Raw genomic sequence first — 20,832 nt, forward strand, 5'->3', positions numbered from 1 at the left:
TAAAAATTAGGGCATTTTTGAGACATCAACCCCCTGAACTTTGTTCAACAGGAGCTCAAAGTTCTGATGCTTCCAACAAAAAAAAAACACAAACGAGATTTGTGGTTATTAGAAAAATTTAATTAAATGATCAGATCTTAAGTAATATTTTCAGAGATAGCATCAATCTTCCTACCAGGGCAGTGAGGAAGCACAGAAGGAGGTGGCTTCCAGAACAACCTTCCAGCTGAGGTCTCAATGCTTTAAAACACTGGTTATTTGCATTACTGTAAAGCAAGGACAGCTGGCAGAACTGTTCTTCCTTAAGCTCTGTTCTATCATTTCAGAAGTGGGGAAAGGGGCTGGAAGATGGAGCTCTTGGTTCTCTCAGGACCTGTTTGACTACAACAACAAACAGCCGGACAACGTGAAATATAAAATCTCAAAGGAGCCAGCTTTAAAAAAAGGTGGGTTTTTTCAATAGCTTCAGTACCGTGATTTCATAATAAATATTAAAAACCAACATCTTTTACATTACAGAAAATGTTAAATAAGTTATTTACCAAAATAGGGTTGTTTTTTTTTTTGTTCCTTGCTCTTCCCAAAACAAGATTCCATTAAAAGAGGCTGAATGAACATTTTTTTACATCAATAAATAGTAAGGCATAAAGAAGCAACCATCAAGCAGAGGAATGGTCTGTTTTTATTATTAGTGGGCCTTTCTCCTTCAGAGCATCCTTTTCTTGCTGGTATAGGAAGCTGGTTTTTGATTGTCGGCTGCTGGGACCTGGTTAGAAAAGCACTAATTAATACAATTCTGTGGTGCTACACACATCCAGTCCCTATCCCTGAGCTCTCATCCCATAAAAGAATCTGCAAATGCTGTGTTCAGCTGATCCGCCTATTAAAGTGATGAGATTTCTGTGAGCAGAAAGACTTTATGTTCTCAATCTCTAACTCAGGTAGGACTGAGCCTGTGCAGGAGCTGCATAAGGAGGTGCTCAAAGCTGCTGTTGATGAGGATAATGGAGAAGAGATTCACAAAAAGAGAGGTAAAATTTAAGGGCGGGCTGGGAAACGTGCAGCCATTGAGAATGGTGTGAGGGGAAGGATGCGATTTAGGAGTCAAGAAATATATTACAGCCTTTTGGGAGTGGAGTCAGAGCCTTCTGGGAGAAATCAAATCTGAACAGTGGATACTTAAACGCTCAAAGTAATTTAATGCTCTGCATTAGCAAAGAGCTGTTTGCTAAAGCTTTACCTATCGGGTCTGTGTTTTAGAGAAACAGAAGCACCAGTTATTAACCCACACTCAGGCTTTAAATAAAGATGCCTTTCATGAACTTATTCAGTAGACAGCTTATTGGGCTGTGATCTGATGAAAATAAACCATCGGAGAAGAAAAAAAGACATATGAATATTAATCTGGGGAAAGTTATCAGAAAAGAGAGAGGGTTTGTAGCTGTCTGCATGGCCAGCCATAGAACTCTAATTTAAACATCAAATAGTGCGGAATATTTATCATAGTAAACTGCTGTCACCCAGACTTGATCTTAATGCTGTTCCAGTTGCAAACCCAAAATAAACTGGACTAATTCTGCAAGATGCTACTGACGTAGCAGTGCCTATTTCTGATATATCAAGGAACTAAGTGCGGTAGATACGTTACTTACTTCCAGGTTTCCTCTCGCCTTCTTCAGGACATCATGAGTTAAAACCACTGGAAACAAAGATGCAATGATTACACAACACTGTACTGTACTCAAAGTCTTAGAACTAAATATTACATAATGTACAAACTCCCATCTATGAGATGGGCAGCAGCCAGGCCAACATAAACAGCCCCACCACCACTTCAGCTTTCTTAGCAATATCCAATTGTTCCTCTGCCCAAAGCCCCGTTTGGGCTCAATCCAAGGCATGAAAGGAACACTTTCTGTTCATTTTAAGAGAGACGGTGCATGATCTAATGGAGGTTAGAGGGAGAAGAAAATGGTGCAGAGGAGAGGTTATGTGGGATGATGGGCTGGGAAGACAACAGATGGCAAAGAAGTCAGCCAGCTCCTCCTGCAGTTCAAGGACAAAGTAACCTATATATGCTTGGGGGAAATCATGTCAGTGGCTCGCTCTGAAGGGGCCCAAGCTTCCTTTGCTCATTCAGCTAGTTTGCTTCTGCAGGGAGAGAGCAAGACCCGTGAATGGAGGAGGGGATGCTTCTAAACAAAACTGATATTTAGAAATGTCAGGTTAAATATGTGATTCTCTAATCTGTGTCAGCCTCCATAACTGCTGAAAAATACCATTCACAAGTGCCAATTTAATATTCCAGTCTCAAAAATAAACAATTTAGCCATAATAAAGATTTTTCATTACAATAATAAGAACCCAACAACTCCAAGGGTATAGCTGTCACGAGATAATTATACCCTTGGCGGATTGCTGCAATTTGGCACTGCATTGTTACATGTTCAGAGGTTCAGATGAGGTTTCTAAGCATTACGTTCTCTTGCCCAGAGATAGCAGACAGAAGACTCTGAGCAATAAGAACGTTCCAGTCTCTGACTCTAATGTATTTAGGAATGTTAAACTAAATAAAAGGGGAATCTGAAAATCCTCAGTGGAGTGACCATCTAGCAGGGTGCTCAGAGAATGAAGCTGAGCAAGGTCACCTACTGGAATGCCTGTGGTTGCTTACTAGCAAAATGAAATTAAACAAGTATAAGCATCATCATAAACTCCAGCCCATGATTCACCAGTTTTGTTGTATGCTTGGTCAGGAATTTGTATACAGATGCAATTTAGAAACATTTCTGAAATCGCTCTTTGAGGCAAAGGTAACTTGACATCCATAATTCGCATAATCAATGAAACTTAAAGAATGTTGTATCTGGGTCTTTCTGTGCAGCACGGCGCTCCCTGCTCATAAAGAACTCAGCTTGTAAATTCACTTCACCCGGCAAACTAGATTTTTCTAAATCAAAAATATTATATTCAGTACATGAAGTGAATTTAGAGCATGTGACACTAATGGTGAAGCTGCTGGGAGGCAGGCAGGGCTGCACAGCTTCAGAAAACATAGGTTTCGTTTTATTAGGGCCTAATTCTGGGTGTGCTGAAAGGGCGTGAATGAAGTAAGAGGGAGGTGCTCTGTTTTCTTTCTGAAAGTGTGGATGGATAGAAAGGCTGAGTCCATAAGGTTAAATCCCTGCTGATTTAAACTCTCAGCCCTACTGAAATTACCCACTGTCTGACATGTTGCTGGAACTAAGAACTGACCAAATCAAATCAGTTAATCTGTCCTGAGGGATTTTAGTGGCACAGACATCATAATAGCTTTGATTTTTTTATATGAGAAATCCCAAACTGAGTTACTAAAAACCCTAAACAAAACCTGATTTAGAGTTTAAGTGACTTGTCTGTCATTTGATACAACACTTCTGGAAGGGATGATCAAAAAGCAGCTCATCAATGCTAAGATAGGAAAAACAACAATAAACTGAATGGAGGATAGATGGAATTCAGACATACAAATTATAGGTATGGAGCAAAATGAGTTAAATAAGGGCAAAATAAAAGCTTAACGAGTCTTCATTTTGTTGTTTCTCTAATTCAATGGAAGCCACGAGTTACAAAAAGAAAGAACCATAATAAGGCACATAATACACTTACACTGGTCAATGATGACTTTCTCCATGTTTTCTTTCAGCTGGTTTGTGGAGTGCAAACGTTTCACCGTGCTGTGTAACTTCTTTTCTTGCTCAGACAGTTTCTTCCGTAATCTAAGTATTTCTGCTTTCATTCCTTCATCCTGTATTCGCAGATGATGATAATATATTAAGGCAGTACAGAAATTATTTATACCCTGTTAACACTTAGATTCCTCTTTTTAAGGTTCAGTTTTTACCACCAATTCTAAGCAAGTCATGGTTGGTACCCCATAAAACAGGACTCCAAGGTAGCCTTGGTACAGTCTGCTAATAAAGCACTGATCTGGATTCCTCAGGCAAAGTTAAGCTTCTACATTTGTCTTGTTGTGCTGTGAGATAATAGTGCCTTCTGGAATTCTTCCCTAGCACTTTGCTCTTTAGAAGAGCTGATTACTCCTATGGGGCTAAACAGAAGGCAGTGAACGCTCAGTATCTTCTGGGAGGTATTCTTTCATATACTGCATTTAAGACATCAGAAGCACTCTGATGATCCTAAGATCTCAGTATGTTGGATAAGAAGGTGTAAAAAAGGATTCTAATAGACTCTAATTAAGAATTGGAGTAGAAACTCAGATCTCCTGCACACGAGGGTCAGATTTTCTGACTGACCCAGATCAAGGTTTAAATTGTACAGACAGGAAAAGCATTTGTCTGTGTGTATCTGTGACGTGCTCAGATCACACAAGCCAGGCCAACATAGAGCTGTCCCAACCCATTTTTATCCTCATGTGCACCAATGGAAGAGTTCCAATATCCCAAACACGGAACAGAAACATAAGAGATTTACACTGCTTTTCTGCTTTAACACATTTAACAGTGCTAGAAAACTACAACAAAAATGATATTAAAATGATATACCCAGTGTTAGCTTTCCTGAAGTTTTATTCTCATCAGCAATCTCCTGCTTCTTTTAAGAAACACATACAAAAAGCTCAGGGAAAAAATAAAAATTCAGATGGATTTTACAGCCGGAGTTTGATTGTTGAGCAGTGATATGATGACAGTAGAGAATTCATTCCTCATTCGGTTTACTTCCATTCATTTGCATAGTGCAATCCTTTTTAGTTAAAATGCTATAAAACTTGTCTCGGGGTTTTGTCACACTTTTAAGAAAGCATCCTATTTTACAGCTTAGGCATCAAAAACATAAAATGAAAATGTAGCTCAGATTACATCAAAGTTGCTGAAGTTTCTGTTGTTACTGGGATATATATAATCAAATTGGATTTAATTCTGTAACAGGGAGCCCAAATCTTTCCTCACTGAAAGGGAACGCTTGCAGTTTGCCTGGCTTTCCTGAGTATCACATGGGAAAGCTGCAGATTACAACCTTCACATAAGGCATGTGCTAAATAAACAGCTGAGATGTGCAGTGTGACGAGGACAGAAAGGCGGTACACACTCAGCCATGGCCTTCAGCGATGAGAGCTACTTCAAAACAGGGCTACCTACGGTCATGATTTACAAACAGTTTTGCCAACTGTTCTTCACTGGTGCGTCCTCCTTGACACGCTGCAACAGTTCAAGAAAGCAAAACACAAACAGAATGAAACAAGAGTTACCTGAGTGCCGTGAGCTGTACTGTGTTCTGCTTTCATTGGAAGGGAAACTCTCCAAAGAAGCTTCAATAAACGTGCGGCCTCTTCTAAAATCTGCTGCACCGTGTTAGTGCTTGCAGAAAAGCTTCGCAGTGATGCTTGGTCTGGTACCTGTATTGTAGGATTAGACAGGCTTTATAGTTTCTTAAAGGTAAGATATGAAAACGTAGTCTTAATTAGTGGCATAAATCCCGTTGATACGATTTCATGTTTAAGATGATGTGCACAGCTATTGTGTGCCCAAAAAGCTCATTTCTTCATTTAGGCAGGCTGTTGAATTGCACATTATCTCCGAATTTGAGGGAGGAAGGAGATATCTCTCCTCATCAATAACCATGATTAATAATAGATTACATTTACTGGATTTGCTGTGCCACATGGTAACAGTTGGCAACTCTTGCCTTTCTCTATTTGCATTTTGTGTCATGTTATTTGAAAGTCAAATGATTACAGACATCAATTTAAGCAATATAGATGTTTCTTCCTTAGCAGACCCTTTAAACTGTTCCATTTAATGCTAAAATAACTATCAGGACACACATAAAATGTTTTCCTCTGCTGACAGATGAGAAAACCAAATTGAAGAAATTGCACGAATGTGAAATAAAGGAGAGAAAGAATGCAAGGGGAGCAAATGGATTACCAAAGCAGCAGTGATACAGAATGGGGGAGGGCAGTGAAATAAAAGCATTTCTGGTTTGTGCCCCATCCAACACATCATCTGAATAGCGACTCAGAATTGCAATCCTCCTGTCATACAAAGCATCCCATTTGCTAAGTAGTCTGAAACTTCAGCGAAGTAAAGCCTGATAGGAAACTCGCTGCTTTTATCTTTGCACCAAGAGAAGTTAGAAACTTAGAGAGATTACTTCTTCAGTCATTATCAGCACCTTAACTAGGTCATCTGAAAACACACGGTACTTCAGAGACCCTTAAGTGTCATTCAGACATCTTTCTACTGTGAGTGTGCAGGTGATGCTACAAAAAGAATTTCAGAGTTGTTGCAGGCTGCATTCTCAACAGCTTTACTAATTATAACTCGGATATAGAAGTGTTCTTCGAAATATCTCTGCTAATAGTGATTCAGCAATGTCAATGAGCAGCCTCCACCAATACAGTCTCACTGCTTTTACCAACAGCATCTTGTTCGAACCTTCTGTTCCAAATCTTCCCTATTGCAGGTTAAGTTTCTCAGTTTGTTATTAACTGCCATGGACACATACATGCTGTTCTTTCCCTTTTGCTGAAACCTAGAGGTAGATTTGATTATCCCATCCATCCCATACTAAAGGGCTGTTAACTAAGAAAAAATCAGCATAAGCAAACACTTGCTCTCCTGATTCTAGAGGAAAACCATTAAATGTCTGATATTTTTTCTCCTTTGGTGTATTTTTCATTAGAAAGCAAACATTTTATTGTCTTAAAGAATTCTAATGCTTAAGACAACAGCACTGTGACTTGATATCTTTATGTCTGCAGAAAGAATGACAGACTGTGTCTAAGAAGTCAAGACTTTACCACTACTGAGATATTCAAGTTGCTGGCCAAGCTGCTGCTGTTACTGAAGTATTCACCTGCTACTAGAAAGTGGAAAAAGTCTATAAAAGCTTCCTCAATGTAAAACAACCCTCATTAGCATACATCAGTCATTGCTGTAATGCGATCACTTGGTGTTACTGGGGTTTGTACATTAAGTGGAGAATCCAGCCAGCTGTCTGTCGTCAGCTGTCTATTAAATTACTTCTAACTAACTCTCATTGCCTGGGCTTATCCCAATCCTCAATTACAACAAAATCTCCTTTATTATTTTTATCCTCAGGTTACTGATACATACCCCACAGCTTAAGCCCTATCTAAAGCATTTTACGGTTGAACTTGTTTTGTTGTTGTTTTTTAATAATTTTCAGTGTGATGACTACCAGTTTCCATGGTAAAGGCAAGCAGTTTCACCTCATTTCAAGTAAAGTGAGACAGCTTATTAAAGAAGCAGAATTAACTTATTTATCCATAGCCTCCTTAACCTGGAATCACAAATAGGAACCTGCATCTAGATGCAAATTCAACAGCCAAGGTTGAGGTATCCCAACAGAGTTATGAAGTTAACAGTGCCTGCTGCACCATTAACCTGGTTGTTTTTGTAATATATATATATATATATATAGCATCTGTAGGCAAAACCCAGCCCCTTCTACCAGCTTTCACTGCTTACCTTTATTCCTGGCTCCTGCAGCTTCGTACCAGTGACCTCTCTTAAAGTAACCTCCATTTCTCCCAAAACCTGTTGTCCTTCTGAGATCTGTTTCCGGAGAGCATTGTAATCCTCAATCAAACCAAGGACGTGGCGCCCATTTTTGTCTGCCCACATCCGATGCCCAGGAACGAGACGAGGGGTGCATGATGTACCAGAAGATGAGGTACTGCAGCAGTCTAAGTCATCTTTAGAGGCAGAGCGTGTACCTGGCACAGAAAGACAGTATGTATTTTTTTATCCTTACATGTAGAACTAATTGACATGAGACATCTTTCAAACGTGCACAGACAGGATACCTTTGGATGTACCTGTTTTTGCCAGCAAAACGCCACTTCCGTGCTTCTGCAGCTCACAAATGTTTCTGCTGGCAGCAGGGCATTTGCAAAGATCTTCTATACATCAAAAAGGAAGAAAGAAGAGCATATCAATAAGTTAAAATACATTAAAAAATCATCCTAGGTCAATTTCTGTTCCTCTTCTCTACTGATGCTACGCTTGGGCTCAAGAAATAGGGAAATACAGTGAGTTTTCTTGTTCTCAGGCCGAGCATCTTCCACCTTCACCCACACTCTCCTTTCTTAGTATCTGCCCAAAGTTGAAGATATCTCCCCAACTCAAGACACGGTCAGAAAATCTACAGTATAGCCTGATGAAGATATTTTAATCAACTCCACAAGGATGAGACTCTCAAAGCTATGCCATACATAAGGTCAGATCTCGTATACCTACACAAGCAGTGGGAAAGGAGAATTTATGCAAGGCAGAGCACTTCAGAAGCAAGAAAGAGCATTTCTTGTGCCTTGTTCATCCATGCTGGGGCCATAACCCAACCCTTCCCTGATTTGCTGTAACAGGTTCACTTAACAATGATCGAAATAAAGGTAAAATGTTTCTCAAGAGCATAAAGGGGAAAACTGATTTATACCAAGACCATTTAGTGAACTTATTGATCCTTTCTGAGTCCCACAGCAAATGTTATAGAAGTGTGCATTAAAATAAGAACCCTCCAGTAAGCAAAATTTCCTGCACTTCAACACAGCCATCCTTCCATCCCAGACATGTTCTGCAAATGCTTTTCTTGAATGAAAAAGAAGTGACGGTTGGAGCCTATAAGACAGCACAGTGTGCATTTCTTCACCCCATACACTAATAGCTCTTGCAGGAAAGGGATTTGAAAGGCAGGAAAGGGAGTTAGTGTTGAGTAAAGTTTCAAGAGCATCTTTAAAGAAACAAGGAACGGGTTCTACCGTATAACAAAAGCACTCGTGGCACAGTACCGTTCATTCCTGCATAATGCTGAGATTCTTGTTTGAAAAGATAATTGATATTCACAGCTGACACCGATCCCATTTCCTCCTTCTTTTCTTTTGAAAGCTGCTCCTCCAATTTTTCATGCAAAGTCTTGTTTGTCTCTATGCTTCTTTCAAGCTGTACACGCAAACTCTGTATTTCAGTCAGTAGTTCATGTAAGTCAACGGGATTATTCTGATCTTTTCGAAATTCTTCTGATGCATCACATCTGGGATCTGAAACGATTTGAAAGGAACACTTAACATCTCTCACTATTGAAATAATATTAGCCATTATCAGAATGCTGAACAAGTAAATTATAGCCGGTTTTATCCTCAATATTAAGAATTAACTACAAACGGCACTGAGATAATGGTTTGACAAAGCATGTCTTAATTGCTTTTACTCTCAAAAGATCTGAAGAGCTGAAAATTATTTTTTACTTTGGCCATAATAGCTAATAAGCCTCATACCAACAGCAAAAAATATAATAGGAGAATGAAGAAGATTTACAGAATTTGAAGTGCAATAAAGCACAGTCTGGGGGAAAAAGAAGTAATGGGAAATCTTGGAGTACGGAGGAGGGATAGAGGACAACTGGGAGTTTAATTTTACACACTGCAGAGAAAAAGGAAACGGTGATCACCTGGCAACCAGCAACAAATCTGAACCTGAAAAAAGCAAGGGCTGCATTCATCTTTCATAGAAGGGGGTCGGTACACAAAAATTCTGTGTGTTCTCTCATGCTGAAGTCAAACTGTTCCCCAGATAATGGAAAGGATTCAAGTGCGTGAGGTGGGTGCTGCTACTTTAATTACATTACCAGTTCTGCAAGGAAATTTACTTTTATCCCTGAGCCAACCCTGGCTTAAAGCCTTACACCAAGAGGGCTGTGCTGCAGTAAGGCATGAAATACAGGTAACAGCAGGGTATATTATGTAATGTAGGAAGAAGGGAAAAGCTGATTTTCACAAGGACTTCAAATGGGAAATTTGCTGGATCCTGTATGCTGTACTGACCAGCATTCCACTTCTTTACCTAACCATGCTACCTATATTCAGTGCCACATCTTCCTTAAAAGGTGGAATGCAACCTGGACATGCTGGGTCAGAGCATAAGCACACCTTGCAGTTATACTTCCCATGTAAAAAGCCGCATTTTATCATCATGTTGTTGCTCCTGCTTTTGCACAGCAAATCCAAGCAAAAACAAAGCAGTAGTGATCCAGACCTACAGTCTTTTGACAAGATCATATCCAGGAAGAGAAGGGTTGCAAGAGCCAAGGGTACAAAGTAACTGTGTTTATACCTGTCCTCTTCCTCCTTGCTTCCTCCAGCTTTTCATAAACTTTGATCTCCGTTCGGAGCGACTGCAGTAACTTCTCATTCTCAGAGAGTTGATGCTGCTTTACATTCATTTCCGTTTGCAACCTGTTAAGATCCAATAAATCATTAAGTTAATAGTTGAATTCTTATCCCTTATTTCAAAATCTAGAATCCAGTCTTCCTTCCTCAACAATTCCTCCGTTGCCCTTTGAATATATCTATGAACCTGATTAACGTTAATGGCTATGGCTAAACACATCCACATCACATTGACAATTTTTGTCTCTAAATGCATGTCTAAATGTGGACAGAATCAATACCTGTTTAATTCATTACGACTGCTGTAAATTTCACATGTCAGATATCTGGTTTCATCCTCCTTTTTGCCAATTTGTTTTTGCAACCTTTCATTTTCTTTCTTGATGCATTCATAATCCTCATGAAGATGTTCAATGATTGCATTCTTTTTAGAAAGAGATTCTCTTAGCTTTTCATTTTCCTTTTGTTTATCTGAAAGAAGAAACACAGGGTGTTTGCATTGCCTATAACACATTAAAAGCTATGCTTTCCAACAAAATCAGCTTTCTTAGAGACTGACAGAAAATAGCAGCTGCTCTCGTGAGTCTTAGGATTTCACTTTTTCAATTGTCAAATGATTTTTTGCTATATACGTTTCCTGTACAACACAACATTTAACCCCTGAGACCTGCAGGACTTTCCATAAGAGGGCTCAATAAAATCCTGAGTACAGCCTCTTTTGCCAGATGCCCCACCACGTCTTGGAACTGATCAGAAGGAAAGCATTCAAAAACCAGCAGCAGCAATTGCCCAAAGAAGGCACATTAACTTGGCTAAACCTCCCCCAAATAATTAGTACTTCTTGTTAGGAAGAAGAAAACTTAATAGGGTTGCTTCAGGGAGTTGCATCCATTCCATTTTGTCACACAAATCCCTTTGTCCTATCCTTCCCAGCCTTATCCATATGCCAACTTTATCACAGCTGTCCTCTCTTCCTTAGTACAATTCCCTGGGACAAAATGGAGCAAATGACTGCTGCAGCCAGAGAAGTCTACAGGGACACTACGTCACCCTAAGTGAAGAGGCAAGTTTGGCAAGGAAACACAAGGCAGAACCATTCCAACTCCCAACAGTTAGAAAATCATCCCTTCAGCTTCAAGTAGCCAGGCTGAAAGCACGTAGAAATAGTAACACCCACGTGCTGTTGACAACAAGCACCTTCAGCCTTCCAATATTAACGGGATAAGCTAAGATTGGACCCAAGATGAAAGCAAGCAAGATGTATTTAGGCAGCTTTCCTCCAGGAACAAAAGGAAAAGAAGCTCACAACTCTGGAGACATGGATATTATTTTAAAACTCGAGGGCAGCAATGTGTTATTCATCATGGCTCTTAATGTAAAAAAGAAACACTGGTATTATCAGATCACACTGTCAGATGAAGAAACAAACAAAAGCAGTAATATTTTAACAAACAGAAGGTTTTAAACACAATGATAAGCTGTAAGAGGCACCACAACAGAGGGCTTCAGAACACAGACATGGGGGAAGAAAAGGATTATGAAAATGGTAATAAAAGGCACAGAAGAAGGAGGGGAGAGGACATATAAAAAGAGTGGTATATAAAAAGAAGAATGGAAAAATGAAAGCACACATCAAATGGAAAATGCTACGAATAAAGAGAAAGGAGCATTTCTGCTCCACTTTTATCACTGTTAACCCCAGTGTGAGTGCTTATGGCTGAGCACGGCATTTCAGGTGTGGGAGGAACGGTGAAGGTAATTTAATGGACTGTAAATACTTCCTCGTTTTCCTGATTTGGAATGAGTTGCAGTCTACTTCTGTAATGCACAGTTTTACATTTTACCTCTGGATCCTTTTGCCAGCATCGCATTCAGAACTTGATTTTGCTTTCTCAGGAAATGTACTTCAGAAGTGAGAGAATTATGCTGCTCTGAGCCGTGGATAAAATTGTTTGCAGAACCTATAAATATGTACATAAAAAGATGATTTATGAGTCATCTTTAGGTCATTAAAGATTAAACTTTCCAGACAAGAACAATTTTTAAAATTGCAGAAAAACATGTTATGAAAGGTATTTATCCCCTCTGTGTTTTGAAGGTTATCCTTACAGACTGAAAGGCAGTTCAGGTTAATGCCAAGTAACCTAAAGCTCTGCATCACAAGAACCTCTCGTTGCTGGGCAGCCATTACCCAAATTGCAAAATTATCCCTGCTAATCTTCAACTATCAGCCAAAAAATTCACCAGGACAAAATGCAGCAGTATTTTGTGACACTGCTATTTTAAAACAATGCTAACTGTACCAAGCTTTACCTGTATTTCTCTATTGCTCTGTTTCATACAAACCACTGCAGAGGATGGCTAGCTTTTACAAATTAATTAACAATGGCTAATGAAGGAAGTAATGTGCCTGTTAATATATACAATGCCATGCCAGTCCAGAGTGTAAGGGTGAAGTCACCATCTTTGCCTCCAATTGCAAACTGAGAATCCATTTACAATGGCAGGGATGAAGACTCATAACTTTGTATTTCAGATATTTAACATTTATATAACTGAGCCTGTGTTGATCACATTGGGCTTCCATCAGTGGTCATGGGGAGGTACAGGAAAGCCCCAGAGAGGGACACATCCTCTGCACATCCCTCTGGGAAGGAAAAGCACCATCCTCCAAAGGGAGGAACTTCTTGCCAGTGCCTCCAAGAGAAGCTGTGTGTGACTGGATTTAATGTCTGACTGTTAGAAACTCAAGGTTGGTGAACCCTACTCTGAAGGTCTCACATGAACGTGTTAAATTGTGTATCCAAGTCAGATAAACTCCAGCTTAGGTAAACCTCACAACGTACTGCATTTACACTACTCATCCCTCACTGATGTGTACAGTACACCCTGAAAACTGCCATATGCCATTCTCAAGGCAGCTGCCTCGCAAACACAAGTCAAGTAACTGTTATTGCCCTTTATAACCTATTTGTAGTCAGTAAAACACTTCAAAACCCACTGGAATTAACATTACCATTAGTAGTATTTTTCAGTTGATTGGTTATCCCAGCATCTACAATGCTTTAGTGCTCAAGATAACTGCGTGAGAGTCAACTGTTTGGTTAATAGAGAAATAACCAGCTGGCAAAAAAATTAGTGGAACGTATGAGGAGGATGCCTTTCAGCTCTGGCAATTCAATTCAATTGGATGTGCTGCACTTCCTCTGAATAAACTCATTTTATTGTAATCCCAATTGAAGCTTTTACCAACTACCTAACTGGGACGTAGTGTGCCATGATATGCACCTCTTGTCGTTACTAAAAGACTCGCAGGCTCTAGAAGCTCAGCACTAATGGCATTTTACTATCTATATGTTAAAGAGTTGAGGTAGCTACGTGAACTCAAAAGGCTTTTTCCTTTCAGATTTTCACAAAGCAATTCAACTTCAAGTGGCAAAGCTTGATGGTCTCATCTTGATTCTAATTTAATTTATTGCCCATCACCCAGCTTTATCCTATTTGAAAAGTTATGCTATCACAATCCGACTGAAAAGCTTTAGAATATAACTATTAGTTATCTTACATAATAAGGGATAATGCAGAGCCAGTGGTAATAAGGCCACAATCCTGCAATTTGACCCACTACTGAGACTGCTACTTCTGTGCAGAGCCCTGCTGACATCAATTATGCTCTCCATAGATGCAAAGGTCCATCCAGTCAGAGTAGAGTGAAGCATCAGGGCCTGCAATTGGGATACACTTGAATTTTCATTATGTTATGTGCTGAGCACTATGTGCGAGCACTAAGAAAGAGTACCTTGAAGGTTTCAAAGAAGCACGAGCTGAAAGACAGGCACTACAGAAAATCACAGCAAAGAGGAAGGGAAGAAACACTCGTTCCCAATCAAAGCAAAACAAAGGCAAAACAAAGCTGGAGGCTGAGGACAGACACTAGTTGCTTATGGGTTAAAAAAATAAAACCCCCCTTTTAATGTTAACTGCTGTTATTAACATTTGAAACATAAGAAACTCAAAATTAAACCTTTGATTTTATTTTGATGCCTAACATTTGAAATGACTGAAGCAATTATTTCAGTTCTACTTGCACTGCAAATCTCAGCTCTGTAGTAATGATGTAGTCATTACCAGTGCCTTGTATCATTTATAGAATGGTGGAAGCCCAGAGGCACTCAAATACTTTGAAAATCAACTTATTAAAAAGAGTTGGCAAAAAAAAAAAAAAAGAAAGCAGGCAGGTGTGTGTGCATACCTGGATATAATATCTATCAAATAGACAAGAATTCTTATGTGTTGAATTTCTTTGAGCAAACAACTCCATATCAAACAAATTTAAGAGGCTCTCATCAGCAATTAAGTTGTGTTATAAGAAAACAGACTAAGGATGTTAAGTTAAAACTAAACTGTTTTGAACAATTACGACTCAAAGCTAAAAATCTCCTTCAGCTCCACTTGGGAGCTCCTTTTTACATTGAAAGTTAAAACATAAAAAAAACAAACCCACAAACAAAACCCAAATAAGTAGCAGCATTACTGGGAGAGGAGATATCTGATAACATGAAAGAGAGCTTCAGAACTGAGAGAATCAGGAGGAGCTGAAAGAACACAGGAACAAAAAGGAACAGCCGTAACACGCAGTTGTTTTTCCCTTTCTTTTAGATTTTCCTCCGTGCATTGCTAGATGCACTAAGGCAACAAGCAGACAGCCAGAAAGCATAAGACGGTTTATAAAGAAAATATACTTCCACTGCATTAATGGATGCCCTTGCCACAATCTTTATGAAGCTGTAACAGAGCTGGAAGTGTTTCAGTGTGGTTATTTCAAGAGAACGGTGTGCCTTTCCAGCGGTGTAAATACTTCATGTATGAAATGGATGCTTTTTTTATACACCATTCCTGCAGTGTAAATTATTCCTGAAAGCACACTGCCATTTGTAGGCAGCATCCATTTAAACAACAACAGAAACGGATCACGGGGATGATGTAAAACATAATGAATCTAATGTCAATACTAGCAAAACTGAGTTAAGAGGAAAGCACAGATGTATTCATTGCTTGCTTCCACTCTGAGTAACAGTGCATATTAATCAATTGTCCTATAGGGAAAAATGTGGAAAGGAGAACAAGGAAAAGCTGAATGTGGGAAGGCATGTCTGATGCTGTGTGCTCGAAACGAGCTAAGAAATAGCCCTTAGCAAGAGCCTGGCCACCATCTCATGAAAAGCTTTAAATGCACCACTGAGCTCAGCCTTTAGAGGTGTTGAACATGACCAAGAGAGAGCAGTGACTCTGAATCTGCATGCTTATTTTTAGCACTTTTCATCCACTGCTTTATATTAAGAGGAGTTTGGAAAACCCATTCTGTGTTGAAATTTCCATCGGTTTGACAGGTACTTCTCATTAGAAACTCACAATGTCATTTTGTGTAGAACACATTCATCACGCTAATCAATTCTAATGACAGGCTGAACAACAAGGCCTAGGCTCTGTGCTCTACTGCAGCTACTTGTCCTTTACATACATGAAACCTGGCTTCAGAGCAGAGCTGCACAGAAGGCATCTCCAGCAGTGCAGTTCATGGAGCACTGACCACCCCCCGAGCCAACAAGGAGGGGAGGTGTGAGAGCTAATTCCACAGCATTCCTCCTTTGTATCAATAGCAGCAATGTAATTTAGAGCAAATAGCCTCCTCTTTTCATAGTGGGCTTGGGCCCAGCTGAAATTATGTTGTTAAAATTGGCTTCCTCACCTGCAACTGCCCCTGGCTGGACATGGCAGAGAATTAAAAGGGTGACATCCTAACATCCAGGACCACTATAACAATAATGATGTCCTGAAGGTAAAAGAAAGCAGGCTGTTCGCTGATTACAGAACTAGAAGGTCATTCAATTTTCTGGGTGAAATTCAACCACAGTAACATCAAATGGCATAAAGCAACCTGGTAGCACTCCAGTCCTGTTCTCTTAGCAAAACGTGCAACTGTGGGCCTTGTGGTGTGCCTGTATCCCACAGAAGCTCTACATCCGTACTGCTTCAAGCAATGGAGTTAAGGCTAGGATTACGCATTTGCTCCCCCAGGCTTCAGGCAGACCAGGAGGTGGATTTAAGTTATAAGCAGATAAATTCTTACCTTGATCTAGCTCCTTGTCTGTTACTTGTCTCTCAAGCTGCTTCCTCAGTCTCTCGTTGTTTTTTATGGAGTATTCTAAACGTTGTCTCAGGATTCGAATTTCATTCAGGTACTCCATTAATAACTCTGCATAAACCAAGAGATCACCTCTTATTTAGAAGAAATTCTTCTTATTTGGACAAATTCTTTCTCAGAGTAAATGACAGCCACACATTCAGACTCAATGCACTAAGAGTACACATTCTTCCTTATAACAATAGGAAGCTTACCGGAGTAACTCAGATATAAATTTGACTTTGGCTCACACAATGCATACCTTAATAAATAAATCTGCTCTATCAAGTTGCATTACCGTACCTGTTCCTTCTTGCTTTGCCACCCTACAATTTTTCTTCTGCTGGCTGTAAGTTTCAGCTTTACCCAGGAACTTATCTGTTTTAGCTGTCACTATCTTATTTGCCAGTTTATCCATGTCATACGCTCCTGGTTTACTCTGCAATATTTTTCTCCTGAACAGTATGTGCTATCTCAGCTATTAAATTTTCATCGCTGCCTGTAACAAACTACTGCAAGCACCACTCGTGCTTAGTGAAACTACCCAGGTCAAACATGACACCACTTATTAATTATGCAGCACTTACAATTCTCAAGGAAACACAACACTGGCTTTTATAAAATTAGAAAAATCTTTCTTTTTCGGTGCAATAATCTCTTGACAATTGTCTATTTTCCCTCATAACTTGTCTATTTAAAGACCGTCTGGAGGACTGTAAAAGATGATAGTCTAAAACAACAAAGACCAAATATCGTAGTTAATTTTGTTTCAAACAGGAGGTAGTTCAAATCGTTGTCATCTTTGTATGCCTTATTACTGAAATTGCAATGATTATGCAAGATACTGCAAAGCCGAAGCAGACAAACATTCTTCATTATTTCTTAATTAGTTCCCTCGTGTCTTATTTATCGTATTTTCCCCAATATCTTCATGGGGAAAAAAATTACCTGGGGGAAATTGGCTTGGCAGAAGTGCCATTGTGGCATGCTGTCCTTCTCTTAGGTCATGCCTGTGCTCTGGTGATCCAAGAGATGACTTCTCCGACAAATCAAAGTCAGACAGGCTATGAAGAGCAGACGGTACAGGTGATTCATCCTTAAGCTCCGCATACATTGTGGCATTCTTCTCGTTTTCCCTTTTAAGACAGACAAGACGTTTTAAAATATAAGAATTATCCTATTATTTTGAGAGCAGGAAAAGACAGCATGGTGTCATGTTTACAGGACAAAGGTAAAGCAAGTGATTTTAGGTGACTAAATCTGACAAAGCACCGCGTTAGCTGCACATATCAAGACCAAAATCCAAACCTCACTGAAGTCAGCAGGAGCAACCAATGAATCTGAAGCCCAGTGTTCACACTGCAGCACTAGGTGGTCACCTTTATGACCTCAAACTGCCTTCAATAGGCAGCTGAGGACTTCTGTAGGATAAAAGAACCCCAGCCTAGCAGAAATCCAACATAAGCAGCCAACACCTTCTCTCTTCATTTTCACCCTTACACTGCTTTAGTCAGCAGAATGGTGTTTTGAGAATGAAGTTCAAAAGAACTGAACGCTGGTGCTCCTGAGCCAGCACCAAGATCACACAACCAGGAAAGCTACCCTTTCTAGCAGCTGCAATTAGGATAATACCTAAATATACAAGAGTTGAACTCTTACCTTTGAGCTAATTCATAAAGTACGGTAACTTCTGCACCTACTGACTCTCCTGCAAAGCAAAAGTATCTGATTAAAGAGAAAGACCGAGAATAATTTTTGCTTCCCCTCCATCTCAAGCTATTCAAACGCAGAATGGTAAATTAATGAGAAGTTAGAGAAGCCAGCAGATTCTGAACACGCTGTGCATTCGCTTCAAATACTGTGCATGAGAAAAACTATTTATATCACAGTAACAAAACTTTCTTTGGAGTTCAAATAATGACCAAGGAAGGACTGTGCAACATATGTGCCAGATTTTACAGTATTAGCATTTACATTAGCAGACAGAGATGAAATATCCTGCTACATGACAGAAGGATCAGGGGTACATGTCACTACTACTTCAATAAAAATTACACAAGGACCATTCCAGCTCACTTGGATGTTGGCCATCTGGAGCTGGGTTAACAAGCTGTCCTTAATAAAGGAGCACACACAGGGCTCTGCCTGCAGCACTCCCAGTGGCACAGTGTGTAAGCACACACAATTCAGTGCTAGAGACCTGGACTCAGATGCTAATTTGAATTAGGAAATAAGAATTGCGTTGTAACACCTTGGCTCAGCACAATGCAAAAAGTTCAGTGCAATTAAGCACAAGTGGCAGGTAAGAGTTGCACAGCTCAGACTTAAGGGGAATGAACTGAAGGTCAGGATGGAAATGCAGAGACAGACGGTTGTTTATGCATCTTCTTTACAGTCAGTTCTTAGTAAGCTGGATGTTCTTTATCACCCTACAAACATCATTTTATTTTACAGTGTGATTCAGTGCAATAGCATTGTGCTAGATACATTGAATTGTCTCAGTTGTCAGTGGCTTTTCAAAGTATATAGGATACCATCTGTTGCCTCAGTGGATTTTCTTGTTGTTTTTTTCTAAAGGCATTTAATGTTTATTCACTGCATACTCTTCCTATTTTTAATGCAAGGAAACTTTGTAGCCACCAAAATCACTGAAGACACTCAATCTTTTATTACACTGCTATGACACACTGCCCGTTAATACCTTCTTCTCATAGACAGCTCCCTTCTATGAGCCATCACAAACAGCAAAATGCTGCAACTATCTTTAAAGAAGGGCCGAATACATATCATTGCATGGCTGGGAGCTGAACGTTCCCAAACAAAGGGCTATTCCAGAAGCAATGTCAGGAAGATATTGGGGTCCAGGTCCCTTTTTTAAGGGCAATTCAATAGTTTGGCTGAAGATGTCCATTTTGCAGCTGACATCTGCAGAAGCCCTACCAGCTGCTTGGGTGAGAAGCAGCAATATTGGCCACAATAGGACTTAAATTAAGATTTTATTAAACTATAACAACTGGGTTTTGAGCAGTTTAAAGTACACTAAGAGAACTGCAAATGGAAGGTGCCAATACGGAGGGCAACTGCAAAGGTAAAACCCTGTCTTTTTAGATCTTCCAAGCCAGTCCATCACATCACACATTCAGAAGCAACCATGAGAAATTAAGGGATTCATTTCCACACACAAAAAACTATGAATTTTGAGAACACGAGCACACTTCAAACAACAGGCACAAAGCACTGCTACTTACCATACAGGAGTTTCCTTTCCAACTTCTCAAACAACAGCATACTTTGATTCAGCTGCTCACGGAAGCCTTCAGCAACATAATAATCTACATCGCTGGCTTGAAGCAGCTCCTCAAAAGCCTTAATCAGGCTCGTCAGATGCTGATGGTAAGTGACACAGCCACTGCGGATCTCTTTAATTTGGTGGCGTTGGAAGGAAAGCTCTCGAGCTTGTGAATGAACTAATGAATCATATCTGCGAAAACAAAATTATCTTTGAAAGTAATTTTCTGACCGTAAATAACATTTAAATATAGATAAAAAGTGAATTAAATTTATATTTCTAAGCTATAATTTTATGGGACTCGATTTCCTTTTAAAATGCTTTTACGGCCACAATGACAAACGCAATGTCTCTAAGTGCTGAGTTTTGTACCTATGGGCATAACTGGTGGTTATTGTCCTCTACTTAACTGCTTCCTTTGTAAGATGTGCAGAAACCACAATGAACTGGTTTGTGTAAAGGTGCCAAAAGAAATAAGACAGAATAGACTAAAAGAATGTTAAAGAATACACTTATTTTTTCCTATTATTATTATTTTTACTCAGTATGGAAACTTTCTATACCGGCCACCAGGAGCACATTTGACTTTCATCCAGTTTGATGAATTCTACACATCTTTGCATGCTTGCAAACAGCAAGGGGAGTGAATCTGAAAAAATGCAAGGAGTCAAAGAATAGAGGCCATAAACAAAATCTATGATTGTGTGGGCTGTTATGGCATTTTTATTGTCATTTGTATGGGGGGAGATAGATAATTCATTCTGGGGCCTGTCATTTGTGACTCGTGTAGTTGTTCTACACGGTGGCCATAAAACCCTCACAGAGATCCGTACCATCCCATTCCTTAATTCACAGTTACATCTCCCTTTGTAATATGAATGAGGTGTACTTTCAAGGTATGTAAATTTATACATACTATGTAGTAAGACTGTATTTTATGACAGTAATACTAGATGATATACAATTGCCCATGTTGCTGCTTGCTTGGTGTCTCCAAATATTTCTACTCAAGCATTCCAAAGAAAGCCAACAGGATGAACACCTTTCTTTGTAATACTTTCTGTTATTCTATCAGCCCTCAGGAAAATAATGACACTACAGTCAGGGGAAAAAAAGCTTTGGACTTATGAGTCCACATTTTACGCCTGTGATTTGTATATATGTTATCAG

The 20,832-nt window shown here is 39.5% G+C and overlaps 1 protein-coding gene across 5 annotated transcripts in view; it reads right to left on the reverse strand.

Moving 5' to 3' along the window:
* Window positions 1-98: 98 nt before the first annotated feature.
* CDK5RAP2 (CDK5 regulatory subunit associated protein 2) overlaps window positions 99-20,832 on the reverse strand; it is a 66,420-nt gene continuing 45,686 nt past the window's right edge. For 4 of the 5 annotated variants that reach the window (XM_032448014.1, XM_032448013.1, XM_032448015.1 and 1 more), the window contains 14 exons: window positions 19,622-19,854; window positions 18,033-18,081; window positions 17,322-17,509; window positions 16,320-16,445; window positions 12,034-12,150; window positions 10,471-10,660; window positions 10,134-10,255; window positions 8,813-9,061; window positions 7,832-7,927; window positions 7,494-7,741; window positions 5,249-5,395; window positions 3,649-3,787; window positions 1,653-1,699; window positions 99-766 (listed from right to left, as the gene is read on the reverse strand). In XM_032448014.1, the coding sequence (XP_032303905.1) occupies window positions 707-766; window positions 1,653-1,699; window positions 3,649-3,787; window positions 5,249-5,395; window positions 7,494-7,741; window positions 7,832-7,927; window positions 8,813-9,061; window positions 10,134-10,255; window positions 10,471-10,660; window positions 12,034-12,150; window positions 16,320-16,445; window positions 17,322-17,509; window positions 18,033-18,081; window positions 19,622-19,854 (2,011 nt within the window). In that variant the 3' untranslated portion in view covers window positions 99-706. The remainder of the gene's footprint in view (window positions 767-1,652; window positions 1,700-3,648; window positions 3,788-5,248; window positions 5,396-7,493; window positions 7,742-7,831; window positions 7,928-8,812; window positions 9,062-10,133; window positions 10,256-10,470; window positions 10,661-12,033; window positions 12,151-16,319; window positions 16,446-17,321; window positions 17,510-18,032; window positions 18,082-19,621; window positions 19,855-20,832) is intronic. The other variant, XM_015879253.2, reaches the window with a different exon arrangement.

Source organism: Coturnix japonica, chromosome 17, assembly GCF_001577835.2.
Source record: "Coturnix japonica isolate 7356 chromosome 17, Coturnix japonica 2.1, whole genome shotgun sequence".
NCBI classification, from domain to species: Eukaryota; Metazoa; Chordata; class Aves; order Galliformes; family Phasianidae; genus Coturnix; species Coturnix japonica.